Below are 22,584 nucleotides of genomic sequence, written 5' to 3'. Positions count from 1 at the left end.
ATGATTTCCCTGAAAATTACTGGGACTGGACCAAACAGGCATATTCATAGTGTCCTGCCCCTAATGCAAGGATGTGAAAAGAGTTGCACATTCAGGTACAACATTACACAACAAAGAACAAATTATTATTGTTCTTAGGCAATGAATAAGAAATTTTGTTTCCTTTTCTACTTCATGGAAGATCAAAAGTGGAACTGAAACATAACTGAATTTTCAGGGCCCTGTAGCATGAAGTCCATTCTGTGCAGGGCTGAGGCAGCATCTTCGGAATGAAGAGGAGCATGTGAGTTCAGGACAGATTTTGTACCCACTTTTCCATGAATTTGGAGCACTGTGTAAAGTGCTGCTGCTTGAAAGTGAGGAGCAGTAATTATCAGCCTCATTCTCAGGCTGAAGGCTAGAAATGATCAGGGAGGCTGTGTTGACAGAGTTGGAGCCACAGAAGCAGTCAGGTATACTGGAGGGAAGATGAGTGGCTCCATAAATCAGGAGTTTGGGAGATGTTCCTGGGAGGTTTTGATACCAGGAAACATTATAACTTCCAATATCATTTCTTATTCCAGCGTAGGAGATGGTGACTCTCTGTCCTGCAGACATAGAGGCTAATGGAGTTTGAGTCAGAGCAAACTGGGACTGAAAAGAGAGAAAAACAGAATTTGTGGGGTCAGTGCTGGTCCTAGGTGAGCTGAAGCTGCAGAATAAACAACATTAGCCCTAGTGTCCCTGTGTCCCTCTCCTGGGGTGTCACCTGTACTGTGAGTGAGAAGGGTGAGGACCAGCAGAGCTCATGCCATGGGGTTATGCCCAAGAGTACTACCTCCTGAGACTCCAGCACTGGGCTTTTTCCCCCATCTCTCTTTTATACCCTCCCCTGACTCAGAGGAGGGAGGGACCCCCAAGTAAATCTGTTACCTGCAACTGCCTCTCCTCCCCTTACCCTTAGCTGCCTTGGACTCTGGACACCTCTGTCTCCCTTGTTTGAAAGTTTAGCTGAGGACATTAAATTGTATGATGTGCAGTTTCTAAATGAAGGCAGACTGAACCTGTGACAGTTCTCAGGAACTAGAGCCCCTTTGGAATGTCCCTAAATTTCCAATAGTAGAGATTATATGAATACTCCCTGATGATTCCCATGACATCTCTGTTCTGCGTGGGTGACCTTGAGGACAGAGAACCAGAATGGCATTTTCCCTTGAATCATATCTCTTCATGGGTAAGAGAAGAATCATGATACACATTTTGCATTGTTCTTGTATTAGAAATAATTTAAGAGACAACTACCTAAGAATCAATACATCACAAGTATCAGCTCATAGTATGCTGTGGTTCATGGGTCTTGGGATGACTTGTTTGACCAGTGGCAAAGTCATTGTTGACTGTGATAACTGTGCGCTATCAGCAAGTGTCATACTTGTGGCCATTGCACTTGCCATCCTGTGGAACAGCAGTGCCTTTGGGGACCTAGCCCAGGGTCTTGCACATGTTTGAGCTTAAATCCAGGGTGAAGTGAATTGAGCGCATCCACAATTATTGATTCAATGTGTCTCTTCAATGTCAGCCTCCAGTTCTCATTGTATTGGTTAGACTTGTGCCACCATCAAACACGGGAAAGACATTGTTCTCCTAACAGCAAATGAGACACAAAAGAAACTGACTTTTCATAAATCTTTAATAATGTAACATACAAAAGAGTTCTGACTTCTGGGTCCACATGATGACCCTGAGATTGGCTCCATTTTCTACTAATGCCCCTGATATTTAAAGCTCCCACCTTCAGTGAAAGGAGACTACAAATCTGATGGAATATGCTTTGCATATTCCAGGACCAGAGTGGGAAAGGAATGGAAGTGGATATTCCTTTCAGGATAGATATCCAACGGGTAGAAGGCCAAGTGTCCCAGCATCAAAGTTAGGTTGTGGAGGGGTTGGCAAAGGGTATCTCCTGAAAGATTGGAATCGGGAATCAGGATCTGGTCTGGCGCTGTGGCATCCAATTAGATAGCGGCTCCTGTGTGAACACCAGTGCAGCTTGCATAGGAACAGGACCCTCTGCCCTGGGGCTGCTGCCTCTGAGGCCATAACCACTGCATTCAGGGGGTGTCTGACCCCCACAGAGAATCTGTAATCTGAATTTAATATCAGTTTTGCTAACAGCCAGGGGAAGGCCTGTATTGATATTTGCATTGATACTACAATATCTCCACTTATTAATCTAGCACAAGAGTGGGCTGCAAGTGAAGGTGGCAGCTCTCATCACTTCCACTCACTGCTGGGCATGCCTCTCCTGCCACAGCTTCTTCTTCAAGTGCAGTAGGATAATGCAGCCACAGAATACAGTCCCATGAATACAAAGTACACTGAGACCCACACTGAGGCTCTAAAAGAAAGAAAAGAGGCAGCTGGCTTGAGACCTGAACTGTTTCTCATATCTCTCCTGGATTTGTCTCATTTATCCATCCATTCTGTTCCTCCCTCCTCAAAATCTTACCTCATCCTTTTATTATTCAGACAAAGCAAGATCTGCAGGGAGCCTAGGAGCCCATTTTAGCCATTTTAGATAAGGGACACTAGGTCTAGAGGGGACGTGCTCTGCCCAGACTCAGTAAGACCTTCTGAATCCCAGTTCAGGACCCATCCAATCCATCAGACTGATAAGCTTCACTTAAGGGCAAGGCCCTCAAGGAAGCACTTGACAAGGACACCAAGATATCTTTTTTCGTTGGGAAGAACATGGTCTCTGCCTTCTAAAAATCCTTAGATTCCTAGAGGTTTCTATCTCTTAACTATTCAGCACTCCATGCAGTCAGCCCCCACCCTATTTATACAAAGCATCTTCCCTAAACATTTGTCGACACATTCAAAGGACTGAAGGGATACTTACTGCCAGGAGGGACCAGGTCCTCCTTTTGGAATCCACAGGGTTGAGTCTTGTTACCAGGCCTATGGCTCTGGAAAGAATGAACTCACCCACTACTCTGTCCACCAATGGAAGCCTTTGGAAGTCTCAAACTCCATTGTTACCTAAACAAGAAGTCACCAGGTTCTGAGAACTGGAAATTCCAGGGGTGGTTGCTGTGGAGTGGTTCTAGTTGATGGTAGGAAGGGACTCCATCTGGTGTCATCTCAGGAGCATAGTTGTCTTCTGTTAAATACAGGTTCAGTCCAGAATTGTTCCCAACTTCATATGGTGAACTCACAAAAACGCCCCCAGAAAAGAACCCTTACATCCTCAAGAGCTTATATTTACATTGTTGGTTGTTAGGGAGCCATTTCTGGATACCGTTTTCAGTGGGGAGTTGGGCAGGGAGCACAGTGAATGTTGGCAGACCTGCCATCAAAAAGTTTCTGACCAAGTTGTCAGGGGAAAAAAAAAACTTTTCAGGCAAACCAAGCGGTCAAAACATCCTTCTTTGGCTCCTACCGTCTCTCTTTTGTTTCTTCAACAACGTTTGGCAAAGAGTTTATACCCAAAGGATTTAAAATCAACATACCACAGTTATGCAGCCATGTCAATGTTTATAGCAGCTCAATTCACATCAGTTAGATTGTGGAACCAACCTGGATGCCCTTCAATAGATGAATGGAAAAGGAAACTGTGGGTAATATACAAAATGGAATTATATTCAGTCATAAAGAAGAATAAAATTATTGCATTTTCAGGTAAGTGAATGAAGTTGGAAAATAATGCTATGTGAGATAAACCAATCCCCAAAATCCAAAGACTGAATGATTCCTCTGATAAGTGGATGATGATGCCTGACTGTGGGGGGAAGGGAGGCAAGAAGGAAGAATGGATTGTATGGAGGAACATGAGTGGTGGGGAGGGATTGAGGAAGGAAAAATAGCAAAATGGGAAAAGCATCATTACCCTATGTGCATATATGATTATGCAAATGGTGTGACTCTACTTCATGTACAACCAGAGAAAAATAGACATACCCCATTTCTGTACAATGAATCAAAATTTTTAAAAAATGAAACTGTGGTATACATACACAATGGAATATTATTTAGCCATAAAGAAAAATAAAATTATGGCATTTGCAGGTAAATTCATGGAGTTGGAGAATATCATGCTAAGTGAAAAAAAGCCAACCCCAAAAAATCAAGGTCCAAATGATTTCTCTCATAATTGGACAATCATGCATAATGGGGGGAGTTGGGAGGAGGAAAAAATGGAGGAAGAATAGTTTGTGCAGAGGAAAATGAGGAGTGGTGAGGGGTTTAGGGCAGGAAAAATAATACAATGAGATAAACATCAATACCCTATGTACATATATGATTACACAACTGTTGTGAATCTACTTCATGTACAGAGAAACAAAAGTTTTACCCCATTTGTGTACAATGCATCAAATTTTTGTAAAAGTTAAAAAAGGCTAAAATATATTATAAAACATTTCTGTAAATAAGCCAATACTACAGTATAGAAAAATTTCCAGGCAGTATACATTAGGAAATGACATTCCATTTTTAATGTTGGAGTTCTCCTATTTACATTTGATTCATCCAATTTTGACATATTGAATTGGGTATATTAATAGAAAATGTAAACATGCAAATGTGGCAAAGATTTCAGGTATCTAAGTGTATGATTCTCTATGTAAAGACTCAAAATTTCTGTGATGATTTGAATTAAACAATAAAAGTCCTATAATTTGTGTGGATTTAAAAAACAAACCCTCATTAGACACTAAATATGCTGGTACCTTGCACCTGGAATTCCTAGCCTGTGCGGTCTGTACTTTGAGATTATCCAGTTGAGAACATTTTATTATACCATCAGGAATGGACTGTAACAAACACCGTCCAAGAAGTGACAGGAATGACAAGACTTCTGAGTCAGGCGGATCCTTAGGCAGGACTTGAAGGACAGCCATACTCTCATGGGCATGCTGGAACTAAAAGGGAATTTAGCATCATTCTCTACAGACTGATGCCTGCCAGAGAGGCTACTGCAGTGTGTGACCTGCAGAGTGTTATACAGCAAACCACTAGAACTTGGCATCACATGTATCCATACAGTAGATGGGCAGATGATTACTGAACTGTTCCAGCTAAATAGGAAAAATAATAAAGATGGCCAAGGGCAGTGGCCATCTGACAGCACCAATCTCTTCCTCACTTTCAGAACTAATGAAATTCTTTAACCCTTAATCTGAGTTATTTAGAAGACAACTCAAATGATTGAAGTTGGGGAAGATCATGCTAAGCAAAATAAGCCAAACACAATAAACCAAAGGTGGAATGTCTTCTCTGCCATGTGGGTGCTAATTCACAATAAGTGGTGTCTAGGGAAGAATAGAGTCACTTTATATGAGGTGGAGGGGAGTGAAGGGAGGGGATGGAGAATGGGGGTAGGAAATATAATAGAGTGCAACAGACATTATTATGACATTATGATGTCATGGAAACTGGGTGAAAATGTGCATGAAGTGGCAAGTGTATTGACTGATTTGAAGAGACATAGGCATTTCAGAGTATACAAGAAACTGTAAGATGTTGTTCCTCACCATATTTGCCCACATATTTAGAGGTAGGTTTGAATATTTTTGAACTATCTTCTACAAAATAATGAACAAGTCATTTAATTTTACAGTACCCACCTAGATGAATAGAACTACAAGTCTTACAGGGCCACTGTAATTTCAGAAAGTCACATGTGGGATTGCAATTTAAACATAGATGACAGTGAAAGTTGACAAATGGGTGTGTATTGCAGTGTTTGGAGGCACTGTGTCATGTGCACAGTGGTATCAGTGTCTGGTTTTATAGATACTTTTATCCCCTAGATCTATAGAGGAATTGGTGATAGGATACAAAATGTGGTATTAGGTCAAACACCTGTAGGCAAATCCCAATGTAGACAGTGGTGTTTGGGAAGCAGTCTTTGCCATGTGCTGTAAAAAAAAAAAATTGACTACAATTTTAGGAACAGCCCATGGTACGAACCAAGCTGCTGGATGGTACAGAACATAACCATGCATCTCTTGAACTTGAGGCCAGGACTGTGAGATGCACCAGTCATCAGATCAGGCAGGCCAAGGACTGACCATTGTATGGTAAATAATTTGCATCTGAGTTGAAGCAGGAGCAAGGCTCAGTCTCATGGGCAAGTTGTCCATGCCCCATGTCTCCAACTTTCCAGTACCATTGACTCTCCCTGGATTCACAGTATGTCCTATGAGTGGAGAAGGGGCTTCAGGTTTCAGGTGATTTTAAAATGCCTGGCACCTGAGGAATGCAGCCCAGCACCATGTAATAATAATGCAATCAGAACTTCTTATGCATTCAATTCTAATAACTATTTTAAAATTAAAAAGTCATGGAAAATTATTTTAATAACATAAAGCAGGAGCTAGTATATCAAATCATAGTATTTCCACAAGGAGCTGATGAAAACTTACTTTGGATATATTTTGCATTCTTTTTATCATGTCATTTTTTTGATCTGTGATATATATTATACATTACGATAACATTTCAAATTGGACACATTGAAACATTTTAGGTGTTTTTAATCTTCTCATTTACATTGAATACAGTACATTTACATGAACAATTTGATAGAAGCATGTCTGATAATCTTAAAACCACTGTGGTTTATATTTTTCATTTTATGCCACCACTACCCCCAACATAGATTTACATTTCCCTGTGAATTTGTGGATTAATAGAAACCAATAGTGATCACACCTGAGCCAAGGAGCTGACCAATTAGTGATTTACTTTGCTAAATTTTTTGTGAATTTTTAAAATTTAAATCACTGCTTTTGTTATTTTTCTGATAAAATCAAGAAAAAGAAAAATCCTTTGTAGATGAATGTTAAATTGTTTTGTTTCCCCTTTCACTTCAACATAGTATTTCTGTGTTGTTTTCTTTTTTACTGTGTGGACAATATTTTTGGGCATTATGCTCTCTAACAATCATTGTCAATGTGAGCACATGTCTGAAGATGGTAAAGAAAAATATGTAGTTCAAAAACTGGTTTATTATTATATGTATATATGGATAAATATTTTTTTACTGTGGTCTTAACACTTTTATATAAAAATGAAAATGGAAAAAAATCCCACAGAATTCTTTACAGAAGCACTTTGACATTTGTGGTCATTTGTAAACTTACTCATGTTTCCTAAAATTAAATTTGAGGGGAAAAATTTAGGTTCACAACTACCATGTCTAATAACATGCTTTATAGAAACTTTGTAATTCAAGAATATACAGTCATAAAATTTCCAAATTTAAATAATATGCTTTAGTTGCTCAAGAATCAAAACAATTTTTGCCTATTCAAATTTATAAGCCCCTGCTATTATTCACATTTTTGCTAATAGAACTGCAATCTTGATTTTAGGCAACTGTTTTCATCATCACTATTTTGGTATAAAGCAATCATTTCTTACAGAACTCAGTATGTATTTGAAAAGTTCATGAAAGTATTTTAGTACAATGTCATGCTGATCAAAGAATGACCTGAGAAGGAAATCATTCCACTGATCAGGTGGATCTTGACTCATTCTGTGGCTGTCAGTTGGCTTCCTTCCCTAAACACACATGTTTTTGCCCAAGAAGCTCCCTGGTGGCATGGATAGAGATTTTTCTCGGGGTCATGAACATGGATTTCCGCTCACTAAGGTTACCTGGCTATAGCCTCTGTTCCATGTGGCAAGAGCACAACCAACCCTGAGTTCCTAATATGAAGTTATTCCCTGTGGGAAGCAACCAGGTACCTGAGGACAGATTGATGATATTGGAATTTTCATCATGACACACTAACTTTAGCTCTTAATGAAAGAGGCTTTTGACCTTGAAAGAGTTTGTTTTCTTTGCCTGCAGTATCTCTTCCAAACTGGTATTCATGGACATAGGATCCACATTAACCACATCATAATATTCAATGTGAGTCTTCTGAGAACAATTTTTGCACAGCCAAAAAGGGCAGCAATGGTGTCATCACTACTCTTATGATTGTACCTTACCTCATAATTCACCAATCTTGAGAGAAATGTTGAATTGCTTTTGAGGACTCAATGATAAACCCAGTTGGGAGTCTCTCTTTTTGTCTTACATGATGCTATTTGTCACATAGCCAGGATTCCTGGACTGGAATGAGAGCATGGAAATAGGAGTGACTCCACTCACTATCCCTGACCTGCTAGCACAATGTTTGCCTCACATCTCAGGTAAATTGCCCTATTTTGTCCTAGTGCAGAGGTCTTACAAAATGCGGATGCTTCCATAGGAGACACAGGTGACTGCATTAAGCTGGATCTAAAGCCCTTTATCCATGACAGAGAATTGTAGACCAAGTTGGGGCTATTGGGTCATTGCTGCTCCTGATAATCACGGGGAATCAAGTTGCCACTGTGGACTTGAAGCAAGGAGGCACATGCACAGAATAAAGAATATTCTCTAGTACTTACCTGGTTTGCAGTTAATGTGAAAATACCAACACTACCCAGTTCAGCAGGACTATCAAAGAACCAGTAGTGTCTGGAATAAAGATTTGGGCCATTTCACCTGGCATTACTAGCTCAGGTCAACAAATACTGGCCACAACCTTTTCTTTAGTAAATGGAAAATGGAGTGAGGAGTGAAGAAAGTGACAACAATGACCCCAGGAATTGGAATCATACAGGAAAAAGTTTTCTTATTTTAATGTGAATATATTTGAATAATTTTTCCTTCTGCTGTCTGATCCAAATGCCATCTAATATAAGCTGTGTTAAAAAAGAAAAATTTATCTCAATATTTAAGTCAAGGATACCAAGGATGGAAAAAATGAACATACTTGAGGAAAAGAATCTTGTATCCTCTAATAGGGAAAAGATTAATATTTTTGTCTTTTGTGTTTGTTGGATAATTTTACCACATTAGGTGTAGAATGATAATTATAATTTCTTTGGAGACTGTGTGATCATGGAGTTGGGATGAGTTTCTGGTATACACAGGTAAGATATGGTTGCTTTTTTAAGTTCTAAATTAGATAGCCTGGAATACATTTCACAGAATTGAAGACATGTATAATTCAGTTTGGAGTAGGGGAAATAATGCTTTTGTTGTACCAAAGTATGAAGATTAGAAGTCAAGCCCCTTGATCCTATAATCCATATTTGTAATTGTGTGTATCTGTTGGTTCTCTGTGTAGGTATGAGAGTTCTGGTGGCCCATGTGTTCCTGGATTCACCTCCAGCATGGGCCTGATGCTCCAACTATTTTAGAACCTGTAACACCTAGGATGTCAAGTTCCATTTTCATTGACCAAGAATTGAAGAAACAATAGGTAAGAGATGAGACATTTGGATACTTACAGTGGCAATTTAGTGGAAGATAGCAGCTTTCTGAGAATAGAATGGCTTCCACGGTCCTGCTTTAGTCAACTTTTTGTTGCTGTGACCAAAAGAGCTGAAAATAACAATTTAGGGATGGAAATTTTCATTTTAACTCATGCTTTCAGAGGTCTCAGTCCATAGAAGGCCAACTAGATTAGTCTGGGCCTGAGGTGTGGCCAAATATCATGGCAGAATGACAGAGATTAGGTAATCATCAAAAGTCAAGGCAATCAGAAAGCAGAGATCTCCTTACCAGGGACAAAATATAAACCCCAAAGTCACACTGCCATTCATAACTTCATCCAGACACACCCTACCTGCATAGTTACTACTCAGTGGATTAAGTCATTGATTAGTTTACATCTTGTAACCTCATCATCTCGCCTCTGAACATTCTGTTTTTAAAATATTTTTTCTCATTTTTCATTGGTGCACTGTATTTGTACATATCGAAGGGTTTTGTAGTTACATATCTGTACATGCACACAATATAACAATATTATTTGTCCAATATTACTCCCCAGCATTTCCCTCTCCCTCCTTGCATTCCACTTTATGGCCCTTTTCCGCTACTGATCTCTCTTTCATTTTTTGGAGACCCATCCCCACATTTACTTGCCTCTTTCCTCTCTAGCTTCACATATGTAGAATAAATGACCCTTAAACTTCTGAGTTTGACTTATTTCACTTAACATAATAGTCTCTAGTTTTATCCATTTTCCTGAAAATAACATAATTACATTTTTCTTTGTAGCTGAATAAAACTGCTTTCTGTATATATACACATTTTATTTATCCATTCATCTGGTGATGGACACCTAGACTGGTCCCATAGTTCAGTCATTATAAATTCTGCTGTCATAAACATAGGTATGCATATACCACTGTAGTAAGATAGTCCTTTAATTCTTCAGGGTAAATACTGAGCAGTGACAAGGCTGGGCCATATGGTGATTACATTTCTAGTCTTTGGAGGAGCCTCCATACTGATTCCATAGAGGTTTTACTAATGTGCAGAACCACCATCATTGTAAAAGTGTTGTTTTTTTTCTTCATATCCTCTCCAGCATTTATTATTTGTGTTCTTGATGACTGCCAATCCTACTTGTGTGAGATTAAATTTCAGTATAGTTTTGATGTATTTCCCTAGTTGCAAATAATGGTGAATATTTTCTCATATGTTCGTTGACCATTTGTGTTTCTTTTTTTGAGAAGTGTCCTTTTAGTTCATTTGTTCACTTATTCTTTGGATTGTTTGATTATTGTATATTCTAGATATTACTTCCCTGTCAGAAGAGACGCTAGCAAAAATTTTCTCCCATTCTGTGGATTCTCTCCTCACATTTTTATTTCCTTTGTTGTGCAGAAGCTTTGTTAAGTTGATGCTGTTTCATTTATTAATTCTTTTTCTGAAGCTTTAGGGTTTCTATTGAAAAAGCCATTGCCTGTGCCAAAAAGCTGAAGAATTGCCCCTATGTTTTCTATTATGAGTTGCATTATTTCTGGTCTAAATCCAAGGCCTTTTACCATTTTGAGTTGATTTTCATACAGGGTGAGAGAAAAAGCTCTAGGTTCATTCTCCTACATATGGACAACCAGTTGTCCCAGCATCAATTGTTAAAAAGTCTGTCTTTTCTGCAATGTATTTTTGGCAGATTTTTCAAGGATCAGGTGACTATATGTGTATTCATTTGTCTCTGGATCTCCTATTCTGTACCACTGGTCTATATGTCTGTTTTCATACTAATACAATGATATTTTTCTTACTAAATACCTGAAGAATTATCTGAAGTCAGGCATCTTCATGCTTCTACCATTGCTTTTTGGCTTAAAATTGAATTGGATATTCTAGAGCTTTTATTCCTTTAAATAAATTTTGAACTATTTTTTTCTTTTTCCATAAGGAATATCATTGGTATTTTAATAGGCTTTGCATTGAATCTGTATATTGCTCTTGGTCCTGTGGACATTTTAACAATATTAATTCTGCTTATTAATGAACATGGTAACATTTTCCATCTTCTGAGTTCTTCTTAAACTTCTTTGTTCAATATTCTATAGTTAATATTTTAGAGTTCTTTAGACTCCTTGCTTTAATTTATTCAAAGGGATATTTTTGAGGTTATTTTAAATTAGATTTTTTTCCCTGATTTCTTTCTCAGCAGATTTATTGTTGGCATATAGGAAAGTTATTGATTTTGTATGTTGACTTTATTGATTTTGTAAGCTGCTACTTTGCCAAATTTGCCTATTATCACTAGCCATTTTGTGTGTGTGTGTGTGTGTTTGTGTGTGTGTTTCAATTTTATAGGTATAGACTCATATCATCTGCAAACAGTGATAATTGAAATCCTTCCTTTTTCTATTTTTATACCTTTAATTTTCATGTAATCCTTAATTGCTCTGGTTAGAATTTCTGACACTATATTAAGTAGGAGTAGTGAAAGTGGAAACCCTTTCCCTCTCACAGATTTCAAAGAAAATGGTATGGAAGTCCAGGGACCATGACCGTAAAGTGATTTCTCTGTCTCTATTTCCACTCATTTTTGCTTTCCTTTCTCTCTGTCTGGCTCAGAAAACATCGTGAAAATCAGTCTTGAGTGCCATAAAACATCCTTGAACTACTCTGTGTTAAGTCTAGCTGGAGGGCTGGGGAGAAAGGACAACCTGAGGGCCTCATATCTTGATGAGCTGAAGCACACCCACTGAACCTCTGTCTCCAGTCCTACTGAATCTGGAGAGCAGTGTGGCACTGATAGGGTAGGGGTTTGTGTCTCACTTCCCTATATGCCTGTGTCACTGTGGGAAGTACATTACCATCACCATAAGATGAGAAACAGTAATAGACAGCCTCATCCTCATTCTGAGCTCTGCTGATGGTCAGGGTGGCCGTTGTCCCTGAGCTGGCCCCAGAGAATCTCTCTGGGATCCCTGAGGGTCGCTCACTATCTTTGTATATTACCCTTACAGGGGTCTGTCCCGGGTGCTGCTGCTGGAACCAGAATGCATAATTTTTTGGAAGTTCATCTCCAGAACAGGTGATTGTCGCTGTCTGTCCCAAGGCTACTGAAACTGATTGTGGCTGAGTCAGCTCATAGGACTCCACAGAGTCTGCAAGAAAAGACAGAAGGCAGGACCTGAGAATGAAGGATCCATATCCTGAGGACCCATGTAATCTATGTGGCAGATGAGTTTAGTGTTTGTGGAAGTTCCGGCTCATGATCCTGTGATAACCCCATAGGTAGAGTCTGGGTCAGTCCTGAAGAAATCACCTGTGCAAAGCAAGAATAGGAGGAACAGGAGAAGTGTGCAGGTCATTGTAGAGACACACCAGAACTCTGTCCTGACATGCACAGCCCAGCTGGGTTCTCAAAGACCTCTCTTATTCCTTCCAAGATGTTTGTGCAAGTGCATGTTTGGTCATCATGCAAATCATGCATCCTCTGTGACCACTAATTATGGGAAGTCCTCAAACCAACTGTGGGGACCGAAGAAGAGACTGAGAAGATGGAGGCTAAGTATTAAACTGTGTACAAGCTGCTTTGGGCAAAACATCAGCCTTGACTTTCATGACTTCTGATCACAGTCACTTTTTAGGAATTCACCCCATGACCACTGTCCCAATTCTCGAAGACTCATATTTATCTTGACCCAGTATAGAAAGGATTTTGACCTTCCAAAATCCTGGCTGTAGACTGTGCTGCACCCTGTTTGAGAGACCATTTATGACACCTGACTCAACAGAAGGTGGACCAGGACCATTACCTTTCTCATCTCCGCTCAGTGTCTCCCAGGTACACTTTGGTCTCATCTTTGGCAGTTCATTCAATGTTCTTCCAATTGTAGGAAAGTTTGTTAATCACATTATAAATTATATCTTTTTTTTTAATCAGGCACCTTTTATTGTGGGTTTGCCACCATTTTGGTCTCAAAATGAGGGTGTTTGGGATCCCTCACTTCACAGTATATAAGCCATAGGCAAGTTTATTCTTATTTTTTAATTATCCATGTTTTATTTCATGTGATTAAAAGTGCCAAAATTCAGATTCTAAAGAACCAACATTATTAATCCCCCTGATCTCTGTGAAGGTCATCAGTGTCACTGTTTTTAGTGGTGAGTTCTGTAAGATAGGTTTTCAAGAATTCCTCAAGCAAAGAAGACACTATCACTGAACAAAGGTGAATTCTGGGTACAGGGCTGTAACCTACAGCATATGAGAGTGAATGGCACTCTAAGAGTATCCTCAAGGAGCCTTTGCATTATCCACCCATGAACAAAGGTCCAAGTGCCTCTTTCCTTCATTCAAAATTGCACCTGAGCATAGTAAATGCAGCCTGAAGCAAGATTTCAACAGAAGTGGGAGGGAAGGGATGGAGGGCTATGAAGGTGTCTTTGCAACTGCTAGAATAGAGGAGTCATCACTGGGATGACTTCTGGACAGCAATAAATGGTGCCCTGAGATTAGCAGGAAGCACATGCTGGAAGAAGGACACAGACCCTGTGAACTTCATATTTTACACTGTTCTCCTTCCTAGAGGTCATGAAACTCAACTTGGCCTACCCAGTGAATTCCATCCCAGCAGGTGCTTCCCAGGCTGATCAACCTGCGTTAGTGCATTTCCCAGGTAAGGTCCTCATTGTACCTGGGCTCTTGTCAGTGTCTTGGGGTACCCTGTGTTAGTCTGATACTCAGAATGTGGTCACTAAAGTCCAGGGCATAGTTTGAAGTCTCCTAATGTCCAGGTCCAGGACTGAAGTAACACACCTTTTGGTTCCCAGGAATGACCTCACTCAGACTCTGCCTGTGCAGCCCCAGCCTTTCCTGGCTGCTTCTGGATGCAGCTCTACTGCCCCCTGCTGGCTGAGGATTCAGAGATTCACAGAGTAGAAACTTCCTGCTGACCCCAAAACCTCTGTCACCTGACAGCCTGTTGTCAGGGTGTCCAGCCTCACTCTGTGCCAAGTGTGACCACCCTACCCTGCCCTGTGCCTCTCAGATTGGTGGTATTCACAGTGCATGGAGTGGTAGTCGTGGCAGACTCAGGTCCTGTTATCGGGTGTTTTGTATTTGTTAAAAGGGAATCAAACCATCCACAGCCTTTCTCCAAAAATATAATAGTTTAGAGAAACTTTGTTAAACCCTGTGAGGACTTAGACTTCTTTTGTATTGAGGAATTAAGATTCATGTGTTCCATCTAATGTCATTACAGGTAATGAAAGACTTCTGTCAATGTGCTGTTAATTTTCTACATCTAACTTATCTTTCTTATATATTCCTCACTGTTGCACTACTGGCCTCCATTGTGTCTAGATGATTTTTATTTTCAGCATGTCATTTCGCTTACCTCTTCATTTCCTTTTACCTATATTTTCAATTCATTTTCATGGTGGTTACTGTGTGCATAACACCTAATATCTCAAATCAATACCAATATAGTTTAAATTGATACTGAATTAGTTTTATTAACATATGTTATCTCTCCTCCTACCCTGGGCTATTCCCTCTCCTTGTTTATGATGTTACAAGTATGGTGTGTAAACATTTGAAATATTGGTTCAAACCATGATTTTTTATCTTTTAATTCATATAGTAAAATGTGAGAAACAAAAATTACAATACAACGTAATTATTTGGTTTTATATTCACATACACAGTAACATTTACCAGAGATCTTTAAATTTTCAGGTTATCAAATTACCATCTCTTGTCCTTGTTCAGTCTGAGGACTCCCCTTAGCATTTCATGCTAGGCTGGACTACCAGAACAACTAATGTGCTCTGTGACTATCAGAGTTGGGTTAGTCAACTTTTCATCACTATGACCAAAGTACCTTATAAGAACAACATAGAGGAGGAGAGATTTATTTGGGTTCACAATTTTATAGGACTCCATCATCTGCTGAACCTTTGTCAAAATATCATGGTAGAAGGACATGGGAGAATATTTGTGAGAAAAAAAAAAACTAAACCCTTGTTTTCATTAGCTTTTTGTTGCTGTGACTTAATGATCTGACCAACATAATTATGGAGAAGGAAAGGTTTATTTGAGGGCTCATGGTTTCAGTAGTGTTGGTCCATAGAAACCAGTTCTCAGGGTTGGAGGTAGGGCAGAACATCATGGTGGAAGAAGTGTGGCAGACAGAAGCAACTTGCATCATCAGGAAGGAGAGAGAGAGAGAAACAGAGAGATAGATAGATAGATAGATAGAGAGAGAGAGAGAGAGAGAGAGAAACAGAGAGATTCCCGTCTCCAGATACAAAACAAATATCCCAAAATCACAGCCCAATTCCAATCTGCTGTAGCCACACCCTAACACTGCAATTAATCCCCTCAGGGATTAATGCACTGATTGAGTTAAGACTCTTACAACCCAATCATGTCTCCTCTGAACCTTCATGCATTGCCTCACATGTGAGCTTTTGGGGGACATCTCACATCCAAGACATAACAACCCTTATCTCTCACCCTGAACAAACTCAAATTAAAATGGATCAAAGAACTAGGAATTAGATCAGAATCTTTGCAACTCCTAAAGGAAAACAAAAGGTCAACACTCCATCTTATTACCACAGACAACAAATTTCTCAACAGGACATCTGAAGCTCAGGAAATAATGCCTAGAGTTAAAAAAAAAAAAAAGGAATAGCATCCAATTAAAATGCTTTGGAGCCCCCGCCTTCACCACACTGAGGTCAGACGCCATCACGTAACCCGCCTGACCCACACACCAAGTTCAGACGCCATCGTGGAGCCTACCTGCCTGCCCCGCTACTGCTGAGGTAGGGGAATCTGCACTTGCCTCTGTGCTGACTCAGTGCACCTTTGCTGGGGCTCTCCAGCTTCTTTGGAAGCTGGTGGAGGCATTTTGAGTTATTCCTGAGGGCGTGGTCATCATCATAGGAAGGGCAGCTCCCTTCCTGAGACACCTACAGGAGACTGGAGGCCCTTTGACAGGACTCAGCATTCAAGAATAGGGGGTATTGAGAGACTCGGGACCAACTCAGAGCTGCTGGGTGAGTCTTTCCCATCGGGCGAGGCTCCCCAGACGAGGCAGTAGTCCTGGAGCAGAGGGAAATTCATGGAGTAGAGCTGTCCAGTGAGACTCCCCCGCTGGAGCCATGAACCCAGACAACCGGGAGCACTGTAGAGGGGGGCCACCCGGAGCAGAGCAAGGGTCCCTGGCCCAAGCAGTAGGTCAGGACCCCAGGGAACATCGCAGAGGAGGGCCGCTCAGCAAGAGAGTCCCATGCAGGACCAGGCTCCCCACCCCAGGTGGTATGTTCGGACCTCAGGGAACCGTCGCAAAGGAGGGCTGCCCAGTCCAGGCGATAGTTCTAAACTGAAGGGAAATTCTCAGAGGAGGGCTGCCCAACAAGAGTTCCCCACTGGGTGAGACTTCCTTCCCTGGTGAGGCTTTCCCACCAGGTTGGTAGAACCAGAGACAGAGGCCCAGACCAGTCTTGCCCCAGCCCACAATCTAGCCCCTTTGGCTGACCATCATCAACAAGTGGAGGTGACACTGCACACTAGCAGGGAATATACCCCACCTGAAGGCCACAAACCCTAGAAGGGCAGCTTACTTGTGGAGCACTGCATTATCAGGTTCCTCCAAGACTTCAGGCTACTGAAGGCTAGGAGGTGAGTTATTGGAAATATACAGGGACACTATAAGTCAGTAGAGGAAATCTACCATATCTCAGAGTTTCACTAATAGAGGGGTAGATACCTGAGCAATATGAGAAAACAAGGGAAGAATGTGTCCCAAACAAACCAAGTTACCACATCAATAAAATCCAATGACAGCATGGTAGAAGAAATGTCAGAAAGGGAATTCAAAATGTACATAATTAAAATGATTAGAGAACCAAATGACGAGATAAAGAGCAAATGCAGGCTTTGAATAATTGCACCAATCAACAGTTAAAAGAACAAATGCGGGAAACAAAAGATCATTTCAATAAAGAGTTAGAGATACTGAAAAAAAAAAAGAAATCCTTGAAATGAAGGAAACAATAAACCAAATTAAAAACCCCATAGAAAGCATAAACAATAGGATAAAACACCTGGAAGACAGAACCTCAGACAACGAAGAAAAAATATTTAATCTTGAAAACAAAGTTGACCAAACAGAGAAGATGGTAAGAAATCATGGACAGAATCTACAAGAATTATGGGATATCATGAAAAGGCCAAATTTAAGAATTATTGGGATTGAGGAAGGCACAGAGATATAAACCAAAGGAATGAACAATCTACTCAATGAAATAATATCAGAAAATGTCCCAAATCTGAAGAATGAAATGGAAAATCAAATACAAGAGTCTTATAGGACTCCAAATATACAAAAATACAATAGACCCACACCAAGGCACATTATAATGAAAATGCCTAACATACAAAATAAAGACAGAATTTTAAAAGCTGTGAGAGAAAAAAAATTAAATTACATTTAGGGGAAAACCAATATGGATATCAGCAGATTTTTCAACCCAGACCCTAAAAGCTAGAAGGACCTGGAACAATATTTCTCAAGCTCTGAAAGAAAATGGATGCCAACCAAGAATCTTATACCCAGCAAAACTTACTTTCAGACTTGATGATGAAATAAAATCCCTCCATGATAAAGAAAAGCTAAAAGAATTTACAAAAAGACAGCAAGCACTACAGAACATTCTCAGCATAATATTACATGAGGAAGAGATGAAAAACAATGATGTAAATCAGCAAAGGAAGGAACTACCCTAGAGGAATAGCCAAGTAAAGGAGATACCAAGTCATGTCAAAACACAAAAATGATCCAAATGACCAGGAATACAAATCATATCTCAATAAAAACTCTGAATGTTAATGGCCTGAACTCATCAATCAAAAGACATAGACTGGCCGATTCGATTAGAAGAAAGATCCAACAATATGCTGCCTGCAAGAGACTCATCTCATAGAAATAAATTCACACAGACTAAAGGTGAAAGAATGAGCATGCACATGGACTCAGCAAAAAAGCTGGAGTACCATCCTCATATAAAACAATGTGGTCGTCAAGCCAAAGTTAGTCTGAAGGATAAAGAAGGACATTTCATTCTGCTTAAGGGCAGCATAAATCAGCAAGACATAGCAATCATAAATATTTATGCCCCAAACATTGGCCCATCCATGTATGTGAACAAATCCTTTTCAATTCCAGGAATCAAATAGATCACAACCCAACAATATTAGGGGTTTTAACACAACTCTCTCACCACTGGATAGATCGTCCAAACAAAAATTGAACAAAGAAACCATAGATCTCAATAACACAATCAAAAATTTAGACTTGATGGACACATATAAAATATACCATTCAACAAAGAGCAAATACACTTTCTTCTCAGCAGCACATGCATCCTTCTCTAAAATAGACCATATATTATGTCACAAAGCAACTGTTAGCAAATACAAGAAGACAGAGATGATATCTTGTATTCTATCCGATCATAATGGATTGAAATTAGAAATAAATGACAGAATAAAAAACAGAAACTTCTCCAATACCTGGAGATTAAATAATACTCTATTATATGATGAATGGATAACAGAAGACATCAGGGGAAATAAAATATTCTTAGAAGTAAACGAGAACAATGACACATCATATCAAAATCTCTGTGACACTATGAAAGCAGTACTTAGAGGAAGATTTATTTCATGGGGTGCATTCAACAAAAGAAGTAGAAATCAACAAGTAAACGACTTAACACTACAGCTCAAAGCCCTAGAAAAAGAAGACGAGACCAACACCAAAAGTAGTAGAAGACAGGAAATAGTTAAAATTAGAGCCGAAATCAACAAAATTGAAACAAAAGAAACAATCGGAAAAATTAACAAAATAAATGGTTTGTTCTTTGAAAAAATAAACAAAATTGATAAACCCTTGGCCACACTTACAAAGAGAAAGTGGGAGAAAACTCAAATTACTAAAATTCGGAATGAACAAGGAAACATCACAACAGACACGAGTGAAATACAAAACATAATTAGAAGCTATTTTGAAAATCTATACTCCAACAAAACAGAAAACCTTGAAGACATCAACAAATTTCTAGAGACATATGAATTACCTAAACTGAACCAGGAGAACACACACAACTTAAATAAATCAATTTCAAGCAATGAAATAGAAGAGGTCATCAAAAGCCTACCAACAAAGAAAAGTCCGGAACCAGATGGGTTCTCAGGCGAGTTCTGCAGAACATTTAAAATAGAACTTATTTTAACACTCCTCACAGTATTCCATGAAGCAGAAGAGGAGGGAACCCTCCCAAACTCATTCTATGAAGTCAATATCACCCTGATACCTAAAGCAGACAGAGACACATTGAGGAAAGAAAATTTCAGACCAATATCCTTAATGAACATGGATGCAAAAATTCTCAACAAAATTTTACCAAATCGCATACAAAAATATATGAAAAAGATAGTGCAGCACGAACAAGTGGGTTTTATCCCAGGGATGCAAGTTTGGTTCAACATCTGTAAATGAAAAAAATTTCATTCACCATATCAATAGACTTAAAGTTAAGAATCACATGATTATTTCAATAGATGCAGAAAAAGCATTCGATAAAATACAGCATCCCTTCATGCTCAAAACACTAGAAAAAACTGGGATAGTGGGAACATTCCTTAACATTGTAAAGGCCATCTATGCTAAGCCCATGGCCAATATCATTCTAAATGGTGAAAAACTGAAAGCATTCCCCCTAAAAACTGGAAGGAGGCAGGGATGCCCTTTTTCACCACTTCTATTCAACATCGTCCTTGAGACTCTAGCCAGAGCAATTAGACAAACCAAAGAAATTAAAGGGATACGAATAGGAAAGAAGAACTCAGACTACCCCTGTTTGCTGATGACAATATTCTTTATTTAGACGAACTGGGAAATTCCACCAGAAACTTTTAGAACTCATAAGTGAATTCAGTAAATTAGCAGGTTACAAGATCAATATTCATAAATCCAATGCATTTTTATACATAAGTGATGAATCTTCAGAAAGAGAAGTTAGAAAAACTACCCCATTCACAATAGCATCAAAAGAAATAAAATACTTGGGAATCAATCTCACAAAAGAGGTGAAAGACCTCTACAATGAGAACTACAGAACACTAAAGAAAGAAATTAAAGAAAACCTTAGAAGATGTAAAGATCTCCCATGTTCTTGGATAGGCAGAATTAATATTGTCAAAATATCCATACTACCTAAAGTGCTATACAGATTCAATGCAATTCCAATTAAAAACCCAAAGTTGTACCTTACAAAAATAGAGCAAGCAATTATGAAATTCATCTGAAAGAATAAAAAAACCAGAATAGCTAAAGCAATCCTCAGTAGAAAGAGCGAAGCAGCGGGTATCACAATACCAGAACTTCAACTATGCTACAAAGCCAGAGTAACAAATATGGCATGGTATTGGTACAAAATAGACAGGTAGATCAATGCTACAGAATAGAGGACATGGACACAAACCCAAATAAATGCATTTTTCTCATACTAGACAATGGTGCCAAAAATATGCAATGGAGAAAAGATAGACTCTTCAACAAATGGTGCTGGGTAAACTGGAAAACCATATGCAACAGAATGAAATTAAACCCCTATTTCTCACTCTGCACAAAAATCATCTCAAAATGGATCAAGGACCTCAAATCAGACCAGAGACCCTGCATCTTACAGAAGAAAAAGTAGGTCCAAATCTTCAACTTGTTGACTTAGGGTCAGACTTCCTTAACAGAACTCCCATTAACACAAGAAATAAAAACAAGAATCAACAACTGGGATAGATTCAAACTAAAAAGTTATCTCTCAGCAAAGGAAACTATCAGTGATGTGAGTAGAGAGCCTACAGAGTGGGAGAAAATCTTTGCCACTCATATTTCAGATAAAGTGCAAATTTCCAGAATATATAAAGAACTCAAAAAACTCTACACCAAGAATACAAATAATCCAATCAACAAATGGGCTAAGGAAATGAACAGAAGATCTACAGACAATCAACAGATATGAAAAAATGTTCAACATCTCTAGTAATAAAAGAAATGCAAATCAAAACCACCCTAATATTCTATCTCACCCCAATTAGAATGGCTTTTATCAAGAACACAAGCAACAATAGGTGTTGGCAAGGATGTGCGGAGAAAAGTACACCCTTACATTGCTGGTGGGATTGCAAATTAGTGCAGCCACTCTGGAAAGCAGTATGGAGATTCCTCAGAAAGCTTGGAATGGAACCACCATTTGACCCAGCTATCCCACTCCTTGGCCTATACCCAAAGGACTTAAAATGAGCATACCACAGAGATACAGCCATATCAATGTTCATAGCTGCTCAATTCACACTAGCCAGATTGTGGAACCAACCTAGATGTCCTTCAATTGATGAATGGAAAAAGAAACTGTGGCATATATATACAATGGAATATTACTCAGCCATAAATAATGATGAATTTATGACACTTGCAGGAATATGGATGAAATTGGAGAATATTTGTGTTACGTGAGATAAGCCTATCTCAAAAAACTAAAGGACGAATGATCTCGCTGATAAGTGGATGAGGACATATAATGGGGGGTTGGAGGGGTAAGCATTATGGTTAGGATTAGATTTAGGGTTAGGGTAAAGGATGGTGGTAAGAATGGAGGAAGGAAGGACTGTATAGAGGGAAAAGAGGGGTGGGAGAGTTGGGCGGAAGGGAAAAAATAACAGAATGAATCAAACAACATTACCCTATGTAAATTTATGATTACACAAATGGTATGCCTTGACTCCATGTACAAATACAGAAACAACATGTGTCACATTTGTTTACAATAATAAAAATGAAATGAAATAAAATAAATAAAAAGAAAAATAAAAACTATACATATTTCTGGTATACAATATGATGTTTCATGTAAGTATACATTATTAAGTGAGTACCACAATCAAAATACAATATCCCTCACTTTACAAAAGAAAACAGTAAAACAAAAAAAAGGTAGTGCACCACAATCATGTGGGTTTTATCCCAGGGATGCAAGGTTGGTTCAACATCCAGAAATCAATAAATGTATTTCACCATATCAACAAACTTATAGTCAAGAATCACATGATTATTTCAATAGATGCAGAAAAAGCATTTGATAAAATACAGCATCCCTTCATGCTCAAAACACTAGAAAAAAAAGGGATAGTGGGAACATTCCTTAAAATTGTAAATGTCGTCTACACT

General features: G+C 39.0%; 2 protein-coding genes across 3 annotated transcripts in view; both read right to left on the bottom strand.

Moving 5' to 3' along the window:
* Window positions 1–22,584, bottom strand: part of LOC124991706 (immunoglobulin lambda-1 light chain-like) — a 1,192,366-nt gene that overhangs the window by 1,094,509 nt on the left and 75,273 nt on the right. Inside the window, exons 1-2 of one of the 2 annotated variants that reach the window (XM_047562452.1) lie at window positions 12,609–12,679; window positions 12,147–12,447 (exon numbers count right to left, since the gene is read on the bottom strand). The exons of the other annotated variant lie outside the window; for it this stretch is intronic. Coding sequence (XP_047418408.1) covers window positions 12,147–12,447; window positions 12,609–12,654 — 347 coding nt within the window. The 5' untranslated portion in view covers window positions 12,655–12,679. Of the gene's footprint in view, window positions 1–12,146; window positions 12,448–12,608; window positions 12,680–22,584 lie in introns of those variants that run through there. 2 annotated transcript variants of the gene reach the window in all.
* The window catches only part of LOC124991707 (immunoglobulin lambda-1 light chain-like), a 1,154,667-nt gene that overhangs the window by 1,098,968 nt on the left and 33,115 nt on the right, over window positions 1–22,584 (bottom strand). The gene's annotated exons all lie outside the window — the stretch shown is intronic.

This window comes from Sciurus carolinensis, chromosome 8 (assembly GCF_902686445.1).
Source record: "Sciurus carolinensis chromosome 8, mSciCar1.2, whole genome shotgun sequence".
NCBI lineage: Eukaryota > Metazoa > Chordata > Mammalia > Rodentia > Sciuridae > Sciurus > Sciurus carolinensis.
This window is presented reverse-complemented; position numbering and strand designations above follow the sequence as displayed.